General features: G+C 38.1%; 2 protein-coding genes across 3 annotated transcripts; both read right to left on the bottom strand.

Moving 5' to 3' along the window:
• Nucleotides 1–1,042: 1,042 nt before the first annotated feature.
• rab41 (RAB41, member RAS oncogene family) lies at nucleotides 1,043–8,944 on the bottom strand. Of its 2 annotated transcripts, none has more exons than XM_062425918.1 (8): nucleotides 8,733–8,944; nucleotides 7,578–7,636; nucleotides 6,773–6,826; nucleotides 5,737–5,842; nucleotides 5,287–5,398; nucleotides 4,711–4,804; nucleotides 3,258–3,324; nucleotides 1,043–3,059 (listed from the first exon to the last, which is right to left on the bottom strand). In XM_062425918.1, exons 1-8 carry the CDS (start codon nucleotides 8,809–8,811, stop codon nucleotides 2,995–2,997), a joined length of 636 nt encoding a protein of 211 aa, XP_062281902.1. In that variant the 5' UTR covers nucleotides 8,812–8,944; the 3' UTR covers nucleotides 1,043–2,994. The 2 variants fall into 2 exon arrangements, with proteins under 2 accessions (XP_062281902.1, XP_062281901.1); XM_062425917.1 differs by lacking the exon at nucleotides 5,737–5,842 and adding an exon at nucleotides 6,380–6,485 and having other exon boundaries at nucleotides 8,733–8,938.
• Nucleotides 8,945–9,441: 497 nt separating this feature from the next.
• On the bottom strand, nucleotides 9,442–13,274 carry arr3b (arrestin 3b, retinal (X-arrestin)). The gene is made up of 15 exons (XM_062425213.1): nucleotides 13,266–13,274; nucleotides 13,059–13,121; nucleotides 12,863–12,923; nucleotides 12,720–12,764; nucleotides 12,421–12,614; nucleotides 12,254–12,313; nucleotides 12,072–12,148; nucleotides 11,807–11,942; nucleotides 11,620–11,704; nucleotides 11,389–11,461; nucleotides 11,143–11,280; nucleotides 10,898–10,975; nucleotides 10,767–10,790; nucleotides 10,626–10,675; nucleotides 9,442–9,449 (listed from the first exon to the last, which is right to left on the bottom strand). The coding sequence occupies exons 1-15, from the start codon at nucleotides 13,272–13,274 to the stop codon at nucleotides 9,442–9,444; spliced, it is 1,101 nt and encodes a 366-aa protein (XP_062281197.1).
• Between the last annotated feature and the right edge of the window lie 5,201 nt (nucleotides 13,275–18,475).

The following is an 18,475-nucleotide window of genomic DNA, read 5'->3' as shown; positions in this document are numbered from 1 at the left end:
TAGGCCTGAATCTATTTTCATAGACTTGGCTTCTGGTTGGTTTAAACAACAAATGCTAAACAAAACTTTAATTTAAATCTAAATTTAGTATTGATATACAGAGGGGTGACACATTAAAGGAAAAAGCAGTACAAGTCTGAATGCGTAATCCCTACAGTGAAGGGATCTAGTTGTTATGCTGTCGGGGGCATTTTACTGGCACGGTTTGGATCCATTTGTCCCCTTATAGGGAAGGCTCACTGCAAATCAATACAAAGTTGTTCTGAGTGATCACTTTTATCCTACGATCAAACATTTCTATCTTGATGGGAGTAGTGTCTTCCAGGATAAAAAATGCTCCCATCCATGGTCAGGATGGGTCACTGAATGGTTTGATGAGTATGAAAATGATGTGAATCATATGTTGCGTCCTTCACAGTCACCAGATCTCAACACAATTGAACAGCTATGAGAGATTTTGGACTGATATGTTAGACAGTGCTCTCTGTCACCTTTATCAAAATACCAAATGAGGAATAATGGTGTTCAAGAATGGAGTTTAGAGACTGTAGAATCAATAACAAGGAGCATTGATGCTGTTCTTTTGGCTCGTGGTAGCCCGATACCATACTAAGATACCTTTTGTTTTATCATTTGTTACCAATCTGTACATCATGAGTTAGCTTTATTATATGGAAAGCTATAAAGTTAGCTTTATTATATGGAAAGCTTTTTTAAAAATTCAACTCTACACTTACAAAGTGAATACATGCAGTTCATACCACACGTTGGCCACACCTTTCTTGCTTACAATGTATTGCGTAATAGTTTCAGTCTACTTTGGGCAACGTGTGACATGTATAGATACACCCCTTATATATGCAACAGGTTTAACTTACACTGAGGTGTTGTTTGGAGTTGATTGAGTGAATCATTATGCGCATTTACTGATCCCTAGTGTGTGAGAAAGACTTGAATGTGGCAAAACACTACTACCATATAACCTTTAATGGAAGCTTTTGTCATATCATAAAGAAAGGCACCTGAGAGGTTACAACTTTGGTGAAATATCTTTATTTTATTCCATGTGATAAGCCTACACTTGTGTTTCATTAACTCTCCATTTTATACATCAGATAGTAATAGTATTCACACAAACGTTGCTAAACACGAGTAGACAGCATATTTCAAATGGACAGACACAATTCAGAAGAGCACAAAGCTGAGTATTTAGTTGTGACAAGTAGTACAAGAGCTGCTCATGTTAAAATGTTTGATGTAATTAAATACTTAAATTTTTAAATCCATTTTAAAATACTAACATTTCAAAACAAGCTGCTATGCAAATGACCAGTGTCTTATGTTGTGCTATGGCTAGTTAGTTGGCTTGTATTACTGTACACTGTGTGTGTGTGTGTCTGAAGACGGTGCAGCCTTTACCTGTAACTGTAAACCAAGCCACTGACTACACACACTGCAAAAAGTCCTTTTCTAGCAGTGTGACAGGAAAAACATTACCAGTCCTAAATGTTGCCTTCTGATGGAGCCCCAGCAGACACGCAAACAATAAATAAAACTTTCAACATGCGTGTCAGCATCTGCACTTTTGGTCAAGCGTACAATGTTATTTGTATGTCCAAGTTACAAAATAAATAAACACATAAAACCAACAGTCCTACACAGGCAATAGCAATACAGCGACGGATACTGCAACTAACTTCTCTGCAATTTTTTACAGCAAGGGTGTTAGTAAGCGTTAGCTGTATCTGAGGACAAACTCTTATCTACCAGCTCTACAAAACAACTAGTGAAGCCATGAACCAGTCAGCAGGCTTCTTTTATATTTTACAATATTGTGGCTTGATTCAGTGCACAACGTTGGTGAACAAACAAGCAAGGCATCTGTGTTCTTATCCATATAAATCCTGCATGGTGAGCATGCTGTAAGTTCTTGCAATAGTGTAATCAACACAACACAAATGATCAATGAGAGATGGTGGGTACGTCATAGCGACCAAAGTGACAACTTTCCATCAATGTGGAAAAACTAAATACTGGCTTTATTTTTAGTTTGTTTATACATTAGGGGCATCTAATAACTGAAAAACTTCTCCTCAGACATGTTAGTATGCGTGCAGCTAATTTGACAATGTTGGAAAGAGTGTTGCTATAATTTATTGACATAGCTTCAGGTTAGTAGGCGTTCTAATGGGACTTGGGATGGCTTCTGTTTGATGAAAATGATATTTATTTGCTCATTACTTGGTTATACATCCCTTGTGCAGAACTGTTTGACGTAATTATGTAAATTTGGTTTACTAACAATGTTGAATTTGGCAGTTTATGCCTATGGATGTATCAGGTATTAATAATATCTAATGAATGGTTCCACTTAGTATCAGTGAAAAGGGTTAATTTGAGTCTTACGTGGTAATGTGATGAAATTCACTGGTATGATCCTGTCTACACTTCCTCAAAATAAGACAAAAATGCTGATATAATCAGTTATCTGAGAGAAGAGATAGTTTAGAGAATAGTTTAGGCAAACTCTCCATTGAAAATTTAAAAAAGAAAATAAAAAAAATACATACAGAGGGCTGAAAACTCAACCTTACAGAGTCATTTAAATAATCCCAAGCAGTTTTACTTTACAACAATGACGAGAGTAACAGCACTAAGATTCTGAACTGTGCAATAACTCATGAGCGGTTAGCTATGTCAGTCTGCAATCCCATATAATGCCATGCAACTGGATGAAAATCTGAACATATCATTGAACTTATTCCTTGTTTTAAATGTTTACTTTTTAACCACTTTTTTCCCCCCAGATAATCTGTTTCAATACAGTAATGCACATCCACACGGTTACTCTGAAAAGTCACTGAGTTGAAAAGGGGAAAAAAAAGAACCGACAGGTCCTCCATCCCGATGGCAGTGTGCCAAGGGTAGAGAGAGTGGCCACTGAGAGACAAGCTGTTGGTGGGGAGGAGACAGGCAGGGTGGGGGCGAGGTGTACTAGCATGAGCAGCTGCTCTCGGTGACAGTCATCTCTGGCTGTTTCTCCAGTTTGATGTCGATCACTGGGAGGGTTTGGTTAAGCAACATCATCGATGAGTGTGCAATTTTAACTTCACTATTTTCTGCAGTGCTATCTGGCTGCCATCTCAGCAGTAAACATACTATCTTTTCCTGCACAGTGAGAGAGGCACATAACAATAGTCCAAGGTAATAAAAGCATAATGTGGAAATTTATTTTAAAGCAACATTAAAAAGGATACTGTCATCTTTGCTTTTCTCTGGTGTGCTATCCATCCCGGGCAATGCAGCAGCAACACGACGGAACAGCTATAAAACAAGTCAGACGAATTAACTGTTTTTCTTGCAAGGATGTCATATAAAGTAAAACACTGTTAAATAAGGGTGGGTGATTTGGACAAAATCTATATCACAGTATACATTTCATATTAAGTAGTACAATTTCTGGAAATTTAATTGAAAAACTGTTAAAATAACCAGGCAGGCGTATGTTTTTTCTACAGCAGTGCCTGAAAAACTATGAGACTTATAATCACACAGATACAAAAATCCTGTAAATCCAATATTGCCACAATGCAGTCTTGCTCAATGATTTGCTACTTTTACCATAACGCCCAATACAAATGATATCAGAGGGATAACTGCCTCGTCATTAAAAGTATAAGAAAAGAGACAATAGACAAAGTATATCATCTCAAAGTACATATTTATATCACCCACCCCTTCCGTATGAGATATATTGTATATAGACAGAAAGCGGTCAACTAGTCACTCCTACATAGTGCATTTTATGAAGAACAGGCAAACACAAGAAGCAGTTAAAGCAGTGATACAGAATGTGACTGTAATTACTTGTTGAGATAACAGCATGAGAGTGAAGGTTGTCGTGCTAACCTTCTCCACTGAGCAGATCCATTATACTCACAAAAACACTTTGAAAGCTCCAGAAATTTTAGTGAATCAGACATGAAGTACTTGAGCGAGAATAAACATGGTAGCAGTAAACCTGTGCAGAACAAGTGAATCAATATCGAGACTTCTACAAGCAAAGCTTGTGCAGGGGGAATACAACTCAACTGATGTACTGAGATGTGTCATGATGAGCCACAAGAGGGGAAAAGGAGGCAAAAGGAGAGAAGTGTACACTTGGAGAGCAGAATGAGCTTAACTACCCTGAGAGAGCAGAATCTCTACCTGTTTGACATTGTAGCCAGTCTTTGCGCTGGTTTCAATGAACATGACATTCAGTTCCTTAGCTCTCTGCTCGCCCTCCTCCGTGGTGATCTGTCTGCTCAGGTAGAGGCAGAGGGGGGAGATGGACGAACAGACAGATATGGAAAGAAACATCGCAAAGTGGACGGGCCAAAAGGAGAGGGAAGAGATGGAGAGAGAAACAAAGAGAGAGAGCTCAACACAGAATCTTTTTTGGGGTGAAAAAGAGAGAGAGGTTAGTTCAGTTATAACAGACAAGAGAGGAAGACAAAGGGAGAGAAGCTGCTGTGCTGAGTAAAGATGAAGCAGCAAGAAAATGACTCCAGAGGTCACTCATTCAGTCAGCCATACTCTGATCCATATATAATGAATACATGGAGGAGTTGTACATATTTCAGATGTCACAGGTGGGCTTCTCTGACCTAAAGGACATTGTGGCCTGTGCTGGAAACAGTCAGGATCATTTGTCAGCTGGACACCAACCTGTTTGACGTTATAACCAGCCTTGGCACTGGTCTCTATGTACATCACATTGAGTTCACGAGCTTTCCTCTCTGCCGCCTCAATAGAAACTTGCCTGCCATGGTCCCGGGAAGGGGGGGGGGTGGAGTGAGTGGAGGGCAGTGAGGTGGTATGGAGGAAAACACACAGACAGACATACATACATACATACACACACAGGCACACACAAACAAAAAAAACAAAAAGAAAAAAATCAAAATGATATGGAGACAACATGTAAGGCAATAAAAAAATAAAGCAAAGAAAAAAGGCAGAACAGAAATGTGATCAAATCATAAATAAAAATATATAAATTAAAGATCTTCAATAGGTAATTCAGTAAAAAAAAAAGACGAAATATGCAAAATACCAAAGGATGATAAAATTGGATGAGGTGCACTGAAGGGAAGAAAAGTGGGATTCCAGGCTTTGGCAGAGTTTATACAGATTATACAAACTGTTTCTGATAGTGGTCATTTAAAAAAAATGATGGTCTATTCGTCAATCTAGGTATTGGAGTATTTACATGTCATTCACACATCTCATACAACCATGTACCTTTTATCCGCCAAGTCTGTTTTGTTTCCAACAAGCATGATAATGACATCACTTCCTCTCTCTGTTCTAACATCATCAATCCACTTTGAAGTTTGTTGGAATGAATTAAGATCTGTGGATGAGAGAAAAAAAAGCAGAATTACTTTACACATTAGCCACATATAGCCTTAAAAAGACATAAAGCATTCAGTATTTTAGCTATCGTTAAAAGTGTGCACAAGCAGGTATTACTCTTTGTTAAAAGGCATAACATCTTGTGTCAGAACAGCTCCTCCAGTACTTATGTTAGTAAGCGAAAGTATTAAGAGTAGAAGAATAAAGAAAGAAAGAATAGTTGTAGAAATGTTGGAGATTTTAAGCAGCAATGTATCAAGTGCAACTATGCCAAGATAGCTTCCTTCCAATTGCTCTAGACCCCTACAAAACAGTTAGAGTACAGCCCTGACTCACTGGTGATGTCATAAACAACCACAGCAATGGTAGAGTCACGGATGTAGCTGGGAATTAGGCTACGAAAACGCTCCTGTCCAGCAGTGTCCCAAAGCTGGAGCCGGACCTGAGGGGTGGAACGGGAGAAGAAGAAGACAAGGAGGTGGAGATAAAGACGGGAAAGGCAGAACAAAAAGAGTGGCGAATAGGAAAGACATAAAGGAACTGCAAGCCAAGCAGCAGAGATAAAAAATTGCTTTTATAAATGGAGGAATGGGGAGAATCGTTCAAATGCAACAGGGTCGGAAATGAACAGCTTTACGCAAATAATGACATGTAAATGGAGGCCCAGCTCAATCATTATTTAGGCAGATCCTGTTTCAGAGGATGTCTGAGGTGACATCTTGAGACATTTTCCGTTATTCCTTCCATCAGCCTCATATATATCAGCATTTAGGAAGCATATACCCCCCTGGACATTGCTGGAGAAAAGCTTTAGTGTTACTACGGCTGATGCGAACAGCCAGAAGTTCACACACATCATGCTCATGCTGTCCAGTGGGGTAGCCAGGCTAGTAAATGCTCTTTTATGCCCTTGCACATGTTATGCCCTTGCACATACTAAGCGAAGGACAAAGAGGTGAGGCAAGGCCATGATACCTACTGGCTATGTCATAAACCACAACAGCAGCAGCTGAGTCGCGGATGTAACTGGGGATGAGGCTGCGGAAACGTTCCTGTCCGGCTGTATCCCAGAGCTGCAGCCGAATCTGTGGCCAGCCGTGAAATGAATGTAGGAACAGGGGGCATTTCATGACCCAGCCAGGGGATGGAAGGAAAGCAAAAAACTTAAAATAATGATGGGAACTAAAAACATGTTCAAATGTCTGACAAAATTAAATGGTAAAATGTTGGACCATGTAAAAACACAATGTAAATGGTGAAAAGGAAATAAATGGTGGCTACTAAATAAAAAGCTGAAGCATGCTTTAAGCAATTCTAACAGTTTTATTCTAAGACAATGGAAATGATGGAAATAACTTTAAGAAAGGCTTACCGTGCGATCTTCTAGGTACATGGTTTTTGACAAAAAGTCAATGCCAATTGTTGCCTGTAAAACAATCACTGCATCAAAACATAGCTATCAGAAAAATAATTGACAATGAATTGACTTCTATGGCCAAGATAAACTATAAGAGAAAGTACATTTTCAAAAGACCTTTTCACAATAGATATTTATGACATATTGGTTTATCATAGTAGGAACAGGCCAGGAGCAACTAATAACATTAACGATGGCTCTCCTATAACTCAGTTTTCCATGCTGGTATTACCTTAGCATGCATATTAGAGGTGTTTATACACGTATAAACAAATCTTCAAACACTGAATCTAAAAACTAAAGTGACTGTAGTGAATCACCACTGTCACTGACCAAATCAGTAGCAAATTGGCACTCTTCTCACTGGCAACAGGGAGCGCCAATTTTTGGCACGGTCATTCTTCACTGTGCATTACTTCCTTGTTAAAACCTTAACAAAAGACAGTGAAATCCACTGTACTAAAGTTCAGTGATGTGATCACTTATCTTAAGGAAAAAGTCATAATCAGTAACTCATACCTTTGAACTGAACTGAATGAAATGATACATATCAGTAACGTGATTCATTACTTACACCTGTAATGCACACTACCAACGTCCCTTTAATTGGAGCACATGATTAATGTTATGAATGGTTGATGAGTCAAAATGTTTGCTGTGAAAAGGGTATTTTGGCACATTCAGTATAATGACTACAATACACTCTTAATATTTACTTTGCACATTGATTCCAAGTCATGTTTGGAGTATTTGTTTTTACCTGATAAGTGTTGTCGAAACTGTCATACATAAACCTGGTGATGAGCGAGGTCTTCCCAACTGTGCAGACACAATGACAAACATTTTTAGACTTGAGTCCTGGTACTCAAAGACCACATCCAAAACGTAATTGTTAATATTAAATACACAACTACATCAAGTCCAATTTGGCTTTCTAAGAAGACCAAAAAAAAGCCTCAGTGACATCAGATGGTGAGTAAATCGCTATCATCACTGATGCAATGTGGATCCTGAACCCACACGCTGAGCTGGCACTATGGGCGGAGCCTCAAAATTAGGAAAATGGAAATTGATTTAGCTTCTCAATTTGATTCATGATCAGAGACTGTCACTATCCAAGTAATCAGGTACCACTACAATACAATCACGCCTAGATAATGTCTGTATCAGTCCCGGTAAACTAGCGCTGACTGGTCTGAGAAAAGGCCGACTGGTGTAGACACACTGGCCGACGTGGCTGAGCAAGGTAGCAGCTAGCTTTGAAAGCTAAGTAGCACTACAGACACAAATAAGATCCATATTTACACTGAGTCTCGGGTTTCAGAAGCAATTGTATGTAACCAACTGTTAAAAAGCACACCATTGTTTAACTTAGCTTGGGTAGCGAAGGTTAAAACACATACTATCGTTAATGCTAATGTAGCTCAGCTATCTGCTAGCTAAAAGTAGTTAGCCAGACACCGTTAGCCAGCTTCATTGGTGAGATGATGCTGAGCAAGGACCAATATGCCCTGCTTTAATTTGACAGCAAACACAGTTGTATATACATCTCGGACACCATTTGTATGTCACGTTAACTTCAATCAACCTTTGAATGTATCACTAAGAGAAAGAGGAAGGTGTTTGCTCTTTTAGCAAGCTGCAATGACATCATCAGGAGAGACAAATGGTCAGATCTGTCGTATTTCTCTCGTCTTTTTCTGTCATCTCTCATCTCTCTCTCCCTCGGACACTTTTATAATACTAGAATGGTGAATTCTTGCTACGTATCATCACTGGTCGTTGGTGTCCGGTGGGTAACTTTACCCTGCTAGCCAGCAGCTAGCTGTGGAGGCTAGTTAGCTCGCCGTAGCTAACATAAACCTCCCATCAGACCAGATTAAACATCGGTTCAGATGCTCCGTGTCCAGCTTACCACTCTGTTCGCCCAGGAAGACGAGCTTGAACTTTCGTAGAGGGTTGCCAAACTCTCCGCCGCCGGCTGTGGTTGACATTTTGTCAAAAAAATAAACAGCTAACTAGCTGGCTTGGCTAATGATGTGATGTCTGGACTGGAGAGGAGCGAGTAGTGTATATCTTTATGCTGCGCTAGCCAGCGCTTTTGTTTTTTAAACGAACAGAAGTGAAATAGCGCAACCATGAGGCAATCTTTAGGAAACAGCAGTGATTACAACATACCGGTTACACCTTTCTGTGAGCCCGTATTTTCAGTAACACTTATTTCCTTTTGAGTTTAACTTAATTTTCCACAGACTGGCTAGACAGAGGTCATGGACATTTAGCTTACACATAGACTTATTGAAATATTTACTCAATTTTAGCTACACTTTACTTAAGCTTGGTAATATTATACCAAGTAATACAAATAAAATTAATAGTGTTTGGCGGGTGTTTAGAAAACAGTAAGAGCAAAAAGAAAAAGCAGAAGGCTCTCCAAACAGATGGTTTTCTATACCAGTCAGTTTTGGGACAAGTGGTTCATGTAAGAGCTTTGGCTTTTTTGTATTTTGGTAACAAAACAAAGAACATATAATTGGGTAAAATGTTTTTATTCCCTTAATAAGGAATTACAATTAGTGTTTTGGGGTTGTTCACCCCACAGCTGTACAGTCAATCATAATATCTCATGGCTCTAATGACACAGCAATAAAGATTACGGATAAATGAGGCTCTGCATCTTTAGTATTCACAACACATGGAGTGAAAGTCTACACTCTATACTATGAGACATTTCCTTTTTCAATGAAAAATGTACAACACATGTTTATTGTTATTTCATACTCATGGCATTCAGAAAGCAGTCACATACTCTCTTTGCAGTGGTAGAGCTCTCACAGTAGTTTCAAATAGAAATGTATTTACAAGAACTTTTGTTGTAAATCAATGACAATTTGTACTTTTTTCACTGGTGTTGAGTCCCTTTGCTCTGTGTTATCTTTCAGAGCGGCGATCTTCCCTCCCTGGACGTCTCATCATTCCGTGGTATCAATCGCGATGTCTGCTCTGTGATCATAAAATTGACAAATAACTGCTTCTGTGAGTCCATCATCACACCAAAGTAATTCAGATGATAGCATTTAATCTGATTTTACGTATGGGAAATTGTTTGACAGAGAAGAGTGTAAAACTGTGAACACAGTGAAGTCTACTGCTTTTGCAACAAAACATGCAAATAGCAATAGTTTGTGCATACAGTTGTTTTGCTTTACTAGATAAACTACTGCAGGATATCTAAAAAAATATGAAATGGGGATGGAGCAGCAATGTTTCAGCAACAGGGTAGTGTGCTGGAACATTGGACCACATTGTACTCATTCAAGGGTGATCTTATACAATATTTCTTTCAGAATACCTTCTGTAATTTATAAGGCAAGGTCTCACAAATGAAACAATATTAGTAGTGTCATGAAGTACATCTAACTTCACAGTGTTCAAATTAGGTAGGTATTTTATAGAAACGGTGTGTATTGTAGCCCTTGAAGAAGTGAACAGCAGAGAATGTGCTGAATCGGTGGAGACCTCACCTGAACTAAAGAGGCCTTTAGTCCAATGTGCTGTGGTTCATAAAATACACAAGCAAAAAAAAAAAATTGTCATCAACATATCTCAAGCATCACGGTCACAGGTTGATATCTATGTGTGTTCAGAGACACTTCTTAATACTTACACTTCTGCTCAGTATGCAGCAATGAATCAAATAACAGGAGAGAGCCAATCAGATTAATCAGTTACAGAAGATTTAATACTGTCTCTTTTGTTTAGGAGAAATTTCTCAAGAATAATTGAATTGGCAACACACTGCACTTACCTGCAGGCTTTGGGGACATCAGAGTCAGAGGAAGCTCCACAGTCACATCACTGAAAATATAAAAGGACATAATTAGAATAATATAATGTATATTTCTGACATAAAAATGCATGACCAAAAATAAAGGAAATCAGTATTTACCTTGCTGTTAGGCCACCCAGCAGGCTTTGGTGAGAGAGAAACAATAAAATAAACTTTTAGTCTGCACAATTCGACACAACATGTTAAAAAGTATCCTGCATGAATTATTTTACTCTTCAGTTAAGCCTTACCCTCCGCTGGACACGATCAGATTGACCTTGACTTTGTAGGCGACAATGATTCCCTGTACCTCCTTGTCTCCTTGACTCCTGTGAGATGACAGGAATAGTTTACCTTTGAGAGCTTGAGGATTTGGTCTAAGACACGGTAAGTGGATGACACAATGTAGAGTCGTATCGCCACCACTCAATAAGAGGATGAGAAGCCGTCTTGGTCTCTATGTAAGCCCTGTGATGAAAGACCTAGAATGGCTTACAGGGTTGTGGATGCTAGGTGAGTGTCCTCATCTTTTAGCCGTCCGTCCACAGAGAGGCCTCGCTTCTCTTTGTTGTTGGACAGCAGTGGGGTTATTTGGAAGGACTTCTCCAGTGTAGAGTTGGCGTTTATTGTCTCCCTGTGTATAGTAGTGAAATACAGAATGCAAATACATTATCAATGAAATATAAAAATATTGTGATGTGAGAACATTTTTACAGAAAAGGATTTCCAGAGAAAGCCTTACCCAAACTCTTCAGTGCAAACAGGCTTGGCGTAAGTATCAGATGAGTACAGCACTACACTTGTTAGCTGCTCAACTAGCAGGGGGAAAAAACAGTTTTGTTACAAATTATGACTCTTCAACATATATACATATGAACATATTCTTATTTTTTTCCATTTTTAATTTCTTTATTCTCTTGCCCGCTACACTCAAACACAAGAATTAAATGTCACTTAGCTCCAAGCTTCTCACCTGAGACTTTGATTTTCTTCACGATCTTGTTGGTTTCATTGTTGACTTTTACTTTGACAATGATTGGATCCCCATGATAATAAATCTAAAAAAGCAAAAATAACTTATTTAGATATATATATTTAGAATATATTTTATCATTATATATATCTGTTATAATATAATTCATATAATGACAAGTTTGCACCTCTTTCTCAAGGGAGGCCTCCAAGTGAACAGGCTTGTCAGTCATCATGAACTGCTTGGTGATGTCAGCCTTGGGTCCGGCTTTGTTGTTAGCTGGTGCAAACTGAATTTTTCGAATCATTAGACGACAAGTGTCCCTAAGATCAGACAAAAAGATTAAAGAGTGTCAGGGACAACCCCCTATATATTCTATTCTTTAAATTAATTGAATTTAATTGCAATACAAGACAGAGTTGACAGTGTTGTTAGACTGTGGGCACACATACTTCTTTTCAATAACTTCATCTACATTGTTGACTTCATTGGCAATGTATGCTTTGACCTCGAAGTCCACGCCACAAGCCTTCAATGGAACGAGATCCAAATCAACCATTTATTTGTCAAACATTTAAAAGCAATAATAAAAGAGAAGAAATAATGAAAAAGGACGATAGTAGTAGTAGGCTACCTTGCCGGAATCATTTGGCCCAGGCTGTAAGGAGACTGAGCATGGGAGATCTGCTGGCATCTGAAACCATTAAAATAAAGATGAATTAATGATCTGTGGTTGATCAATATAAAACTGAGCTGTGAGATAGGAGTGATTTGATATGAAAGTGTGAGATGCTTCGTCACCTGGAAAGCAAAGGGACAACCTTGCTCTCCAGTTTTCTTCAGGAGGGATTCTTGAATTGGTGATTTTGTAGTGTTTCCATCTGTAGGTGGATACACCTGAACACGCTTTATCCAAATGTCTCTTCTGAAGGAGAGCCCAATCACATCCAAGTCTTCACTTCCATAGCGGAAGGCGCAAGCAAGGTAGACATATACTGCAATAGAAAAGGATATAATCTTGAGTATGAGTCTCTGTCTATGTATCCAGCAAATTCAGAGACTGTAAGTTTGAGCACTCTCAGTAAATGAGGTAAAAATACCTTTTCTGCCATCAAGACCAGAAGGGTCCACTTTAACCACACCATCTGCAAATGAACAGAGGGCCAACAGCATTAGACTTCATAGTGAGACACATTTATGTAAATCTATGTGAGGTTGCACAAACAGAAACTTTGCCACACACCAACCACTTCCACTGAATCCACATTGTCCACAAAGTCTCTCTTTCCCAAGTACAGGGCAATCTGAGGGAAGCAGAGAAAAACAGACCAAGGTTACAAGACTGTTATTTCTGGGAGTTGGAAGAGCTACATATAAATTTCACCCCTCCCTATCCTCAAAGGGTGCCCTGTAATGACTATATTACAGAGGCCACTTACATGCCCATTGCCGCTGGTCTTCTTGAAAACCCTGGGAAGAGAGAGGACAGGAAAAGATAGTGACTTTTAGGTGAACTAAATGTATTAGAAACACAAGATTTGAAGGATGTAATGCTTCTGACTTATTTATCTACACTCTGTCACAATTATGTTTATTTTCCCCACTTCTGAAGTGGTCTTAGGCCATGATTTTGTGTAACTTTACACAGTTGTCATTTCCAATTATAGGATATACCCCCCGCCCCTCGCTCCATCCCACGCCTGTGAGCATGGATTAGTGCTTAGGACGGAAAGGCACCTGCTGACACCACTGTCTAATCCGGACAGGACACACAACAGTGATTTGGTAAGTGAATGCACAATACTTAGTAATGTAATCTAAAATTAAAAATGTCCAGTTATGCTCAGCATTTAATTAAGTTAGCAGTTTTTTGTTATTAAGGTATTGTTCATAAACGTAACACATGATGCTACCTCAATAATTAGATGCATACTTTTAATATTATTACAAAACCCACCAAATACTCTGATATTGCTGCAGGGAGTAGACTTGTAATACTGAATATTGAATGCAACCTTGGAAAATGTGTTACATTATTTATCAATATTCCAAAATATTCAGTGTTTTCCTTAATATTTCTAGGATAACATAACCTTGTAAACACAGTCCCTCTCTACGCGTACAACCACAGACAAACAAGTAATCTTCGATGGCGTTTGTTTCTGCTGTGTGCCAAGTAATCCCGTTAAAACTTTTCTATTGTCTTGTAAACCTCTCCTCCAAGATCAAATCCACACAATCCATCCTAAGCAGGATTTATCCATATCCTGGAAGACTCAAATGTAAAAGGAGTTGCAGAGACTCTACAGGCCTCTACCAAGATGTTAAGCTACCCTGCTTCCCTTTTGTTTAGGAATTACCACTTTTCATCCCTGCATTGGTCCTGAGCCAGTCTTGTTCCCATCAAATGTCATGTATCAAATAATAGTTTATCGTAAAATAACGCCAAAGCAGGGTCTCAAATGAACATAATGTTATGAGTTAATTTTAGGATTTGTAACATTTAGTGTCTCAACAAATATACTGTTCATTTTGATATCATAAATCATCACTATTACAGCCATCTGTTCGTTTAACTTCCTTTTGTGGCTTTTAATGCCTTAAAAAAATTAAATGTTACAAGACATGGTTTTTAACTTCTATTCTAAAGCAGTAACTATGTTGCAATTATGAATATAGTTAATAAGTAAAAACCCTTTATACTCACTTAGACATGTTGATGGAAAAGTTATGGATCCACTCTGCCAATGAAAAAGAAAAAAAAAGTTATTAAAACATTTGATACTGGGCGCGCAGGTGGTCGAGTGGTTAAGAGCGCATAGATAGATAGATAGATAGATAGATAGATAGATAGATAGATAGATAGATAGATAGATAGATAGATAGATAGATAGATAGATAGATCTTTATTTATAGATAGATCTTTATTGTCATTGTCACCAGTACAACGAAATTTAAAAGTGCTCACCAGTCAGTGCATCATTCATAAATAAAAATAAATAAAACAAGAAAATAAAGGTTAAATAAATACAATATATAAAAACAGCCCAACTATACCCACATAAAGTTACATTTTGTAATTGCACATCCTTATTTCACAGTCAGTTGTAAACAGTATTACTTAATAATTAATTAGCAGTATTGAGTGTAGTAATTGCTGTAGGATAAAAGCTGTGTTTGAATCTGTTTGTCCTTGTTTTAACTGATCTGAATCGTCTGCCTGATGACAACAGTTCAAACAGAGAGTCTCCAGGGTGAGAAGAGTCGGAAGCAGCGGACCCTGGTTTGAGTCCCAGCCGGCGGACCTTTCTGCATGTCACACCCCCCTCTGTCTCCCGTAATTCCCTGTCTCTCTACATTCAAATAAAGGTGTCTATGCCGGAGAAAATCTTAAAAAAAGCAAAAAACATTTGATACTGATAATACCAATAATAATTGTTCAGTGTAGGACAATTATTATCTTTTGGCTAACTTCTCGTGTAAAGAGCATCTTTCTATCAGTGTAATTAATACACATAAAATATGAAGTAACACCAGTGAAAAAATGTTAAGTTAATGGTTATTCTGTTCTGTGCAATAGATATACTGTCATACTGTTGAATTATCATTTCCTCAACTATTTCTAATGTGCTGTGGCTCACTTACCGTGTGCTCAGTTCTGTCAATGAGTCCTCTCTGTTGTCTTGTAATCTGGCAGTGTTGACAGCGTACAGTGTTTGCCAATCACTGCCTAGTGTTTGCCTTTATACTATAACCTCCCAACCTTGGATCCCTCCCTTCAGCTTACACAGGCTCTCAAAGAGGACTGTTTAAGAGACAATCTGATTAATTCATTAGAACGCTACTGTTTTGGTCCTCAGCACGTGTAAAAATAATGTTGAGTATGTGACTTTAAAAGAATAACCCCAGGGACGTATACAGGCAAGTGGAGTGTTTGGGTGTAGGACAGATATAGTCCTGTGTGTGATGTCCTGTGTTTAGACTGAACTTCACGATAGATGGTCTTTTATAATTTTCTATATTACTGAAAATAAATAATCAGATTTTTCTATTCCTATGACGTTATTTTTAAATAGTAGTGCAGCACATTTTCCACTTTCCCTTAACATCCATTTAAGAACCATGATCATAAAACTTGGTTTAAATATTGGTTTTAGTGGCCTGATGATAAATGCTCAGACAGTGTAATTATTATATAACATAATTTACATAAACAATACAACACACTTAATGCTGCACTACCTACTGTCCAGCATCCCCACTGATCATATCTGTTTACACAAAGCACAAAGTCACATTACAATTAACAGTTTTTTTTAATTTTAACTCTCTTTAACTCTTTTTAAAACTTTTTTGGCACTTCTCTTGCTTATTTAATTTTTTTTTCATCTAAATTAATCTTATTCTTCTTCGCATTTTTATTTAAAAAAACAAACTTTAATATATTATTGTTGTGTGCATCCTTTTCATGTGTTTATTGTGTGTAAGGAGAGCAGCAAAGTAAGAATTGTATTGCATTGTCTGAACGTCCGTATTTTTACTATGCATATGACAATAAACTTGAGGCTATTAGAACCTCACTAAGGTCAAAAGACTGTCTTGCAGATAGACTATGCATGGATGTTCAAGGGCTTCCTTTCTTATGGCTTAGGCAGGAGTAGAGTGGTATTAGTTGGATTTTGGTGGTTACTGTATCCAGGATGACAGATGGCTTCTCTACCAAGCCTTGTACAAGCTGTGCTCATGACAGGTTGACAGAACTCTAAGTGACCTGCTGACTTCTGTGCAAGCAACAAGGCTTTTTAACTAGCATCACTCTGATTATAAAGTCATAATGCCAATCAATACCACAGTTTATGGTTATGAAAATGATTATTTAAAATGTTATTTAACATCATTAAATATGTTGAAATGATTGATGCACATAAATTGAATATCTCCCTGATAATAAACTCTGCAATTTCTACCTTGAGTTGACGTAGATCACCTGAATGCACTATGACCTGGTCTCTGTGAAGCAAGTGACTCATCTTGAGAAGAGGCAGCAGTTCAGCCTCGCCGGAGTCGCCGCAGGTCAGGACCCACATTCAATGGCATCATCCTTCACACGATCCAGTGTTTGAATTGGCACTGAGGTGATATAGGTAAATCTGTCTGGTGGAGGATCTTCTCACTTTCCCAGCTAGGTGTAATTGATTGATTAATGAGGTAGCTGGATGATGGGTTTTATGGAAGATTGTGACACCCTAGTAGATGGGGATAATGAATTACTGTTGGCCTCCATTGAACTGTCATATGGGGACGAGGTTTGAGATCTCTTTAAAGCTGGACAGACAGGACAGTGCTATGGTACACTGATGGGTCAGCAGCTAGAAGATGGTAGAGAAATACAATGTTAAACTGGTCAATGCATTAAACTTGATACCAATCATTCTTTATCAGTGCAGTACATATACATTTTATATTCACCTATGTGCATTGAAATCCAGTAATGCTAAGCAACTGTGACTGGAAGACTATACACTGAACCAGAGGTTATTGCAAGTAATTCAGAGCAAATTGAGAGTTTCATAAGAGTGGTAATAGGTGGGAGTAGTGACTTCTTTTAGGTGAAACATGAGGCTTTAATGTAACATGTAAATAACAGCCACAATTTAGCAAAAAGGTCAGACAGGAGAACTGTATGAACAGTATGAACTGTTGCCTAGATTGAAAAAGGTGTTTCCAATAAAAGCACACAAACACTTCTATAGGAACAGTATTGGAACATACTGTGTTGTTTCTTTTTCAAGTCTTTTAATAAAACAAATCTACAACTATTTAAACAGCTCTGTCACCAGATACTGAAAACTCAACCTCATTCTAACCGGAAGGCGTTCACGCTACCTGTGTAACCCGGAAACAACTCATATTGTGAAACAAAGAGATTTGAATTCTTTATGCAACCAACAAATATCCCAGAAAGCCACAAATATCTTGGCCACCTCTAGGCTTGTTCTAGCAAGTGAATTTTCTCTGTTGCCATCAGGGCGTTGTTATGTTTTGCCTGCTTGTAAAACTAACCACTATTCTAAATCATTCATTCCCTCTGCAGTTCAACTATCAAATGACCTGTGGGTCTTACCATTGTCATTATTGGTGAATGCTTTATCTGATTTTTTCATTGTGTTTATCAAGCTTATTTATCAGTCTTATTTATTGGCTTTTATCCTCTACACAGTTCTCTGGTGTGGGTTTTTAAATCCCTTTTGTTTGCTTTTTATTGTTTTATTTATTTGTTTGTATGTTATTGTGTTGTACAAACAGACATATTGCCCCTAGTGGGATTAATAAAGTTGTTTGTTCTGTATTGTAGCACGTCTACATTAATGTATTAACCACTCAAGTCTATTATAGGCATCTACAGTCATTTCGATACAGCTTGTGCCTGTGTGTTTTACTGACCACACAAAACAACATCTGGTTTGAGGTAGATGATGAGAAACAGCATTGCCTGAAACCTTTACACCTCACAGCCATTTAATACCAAGACCAAGCGGTTTGTCTTATTGATGAATTAGCTGAGGGAATACTGTATTTTTGTTTACATCACCCACACAGAATAGTATTTTTGTACACCACTTAATACTAGCCAGGATTAAAACACTAAATAAAACTAAGGTAATCTCATTTTCTTCTCTCTTGACTTTTCTTTCCCCAGTTTTAGCTGCACTAGGTTGTATAAGCCCCTTACAGTTAAGCTGGTGCCATTTTAGGCAAGCGCTTTATATAGACAGTCAACATTATTCCTCAAAGTGGACCGCTAAGTTGACCCAGTGTGTTACGGCACTGTGGCTTTACTATTCCTTAACAACAC

This window comes from Scomber scombrus, chromosome 9 (genome assembly GCF_963691925.1).
Source record: "Scomber scombrus chromosome 9, fScoSco1.1, whole genome shotgun sequence".
Lineage (NCBI taxonomy): Eukaryota > Metazoa > Chordata > Actinopteri > Scombriformes > Scombridae > Scomber > Scomber scombrus.
The sequence above is the reverse complement of the archived record's forward strand: the minus strand, read 5'-3'. Positions and strand labels throughout refer to the sequence as shown.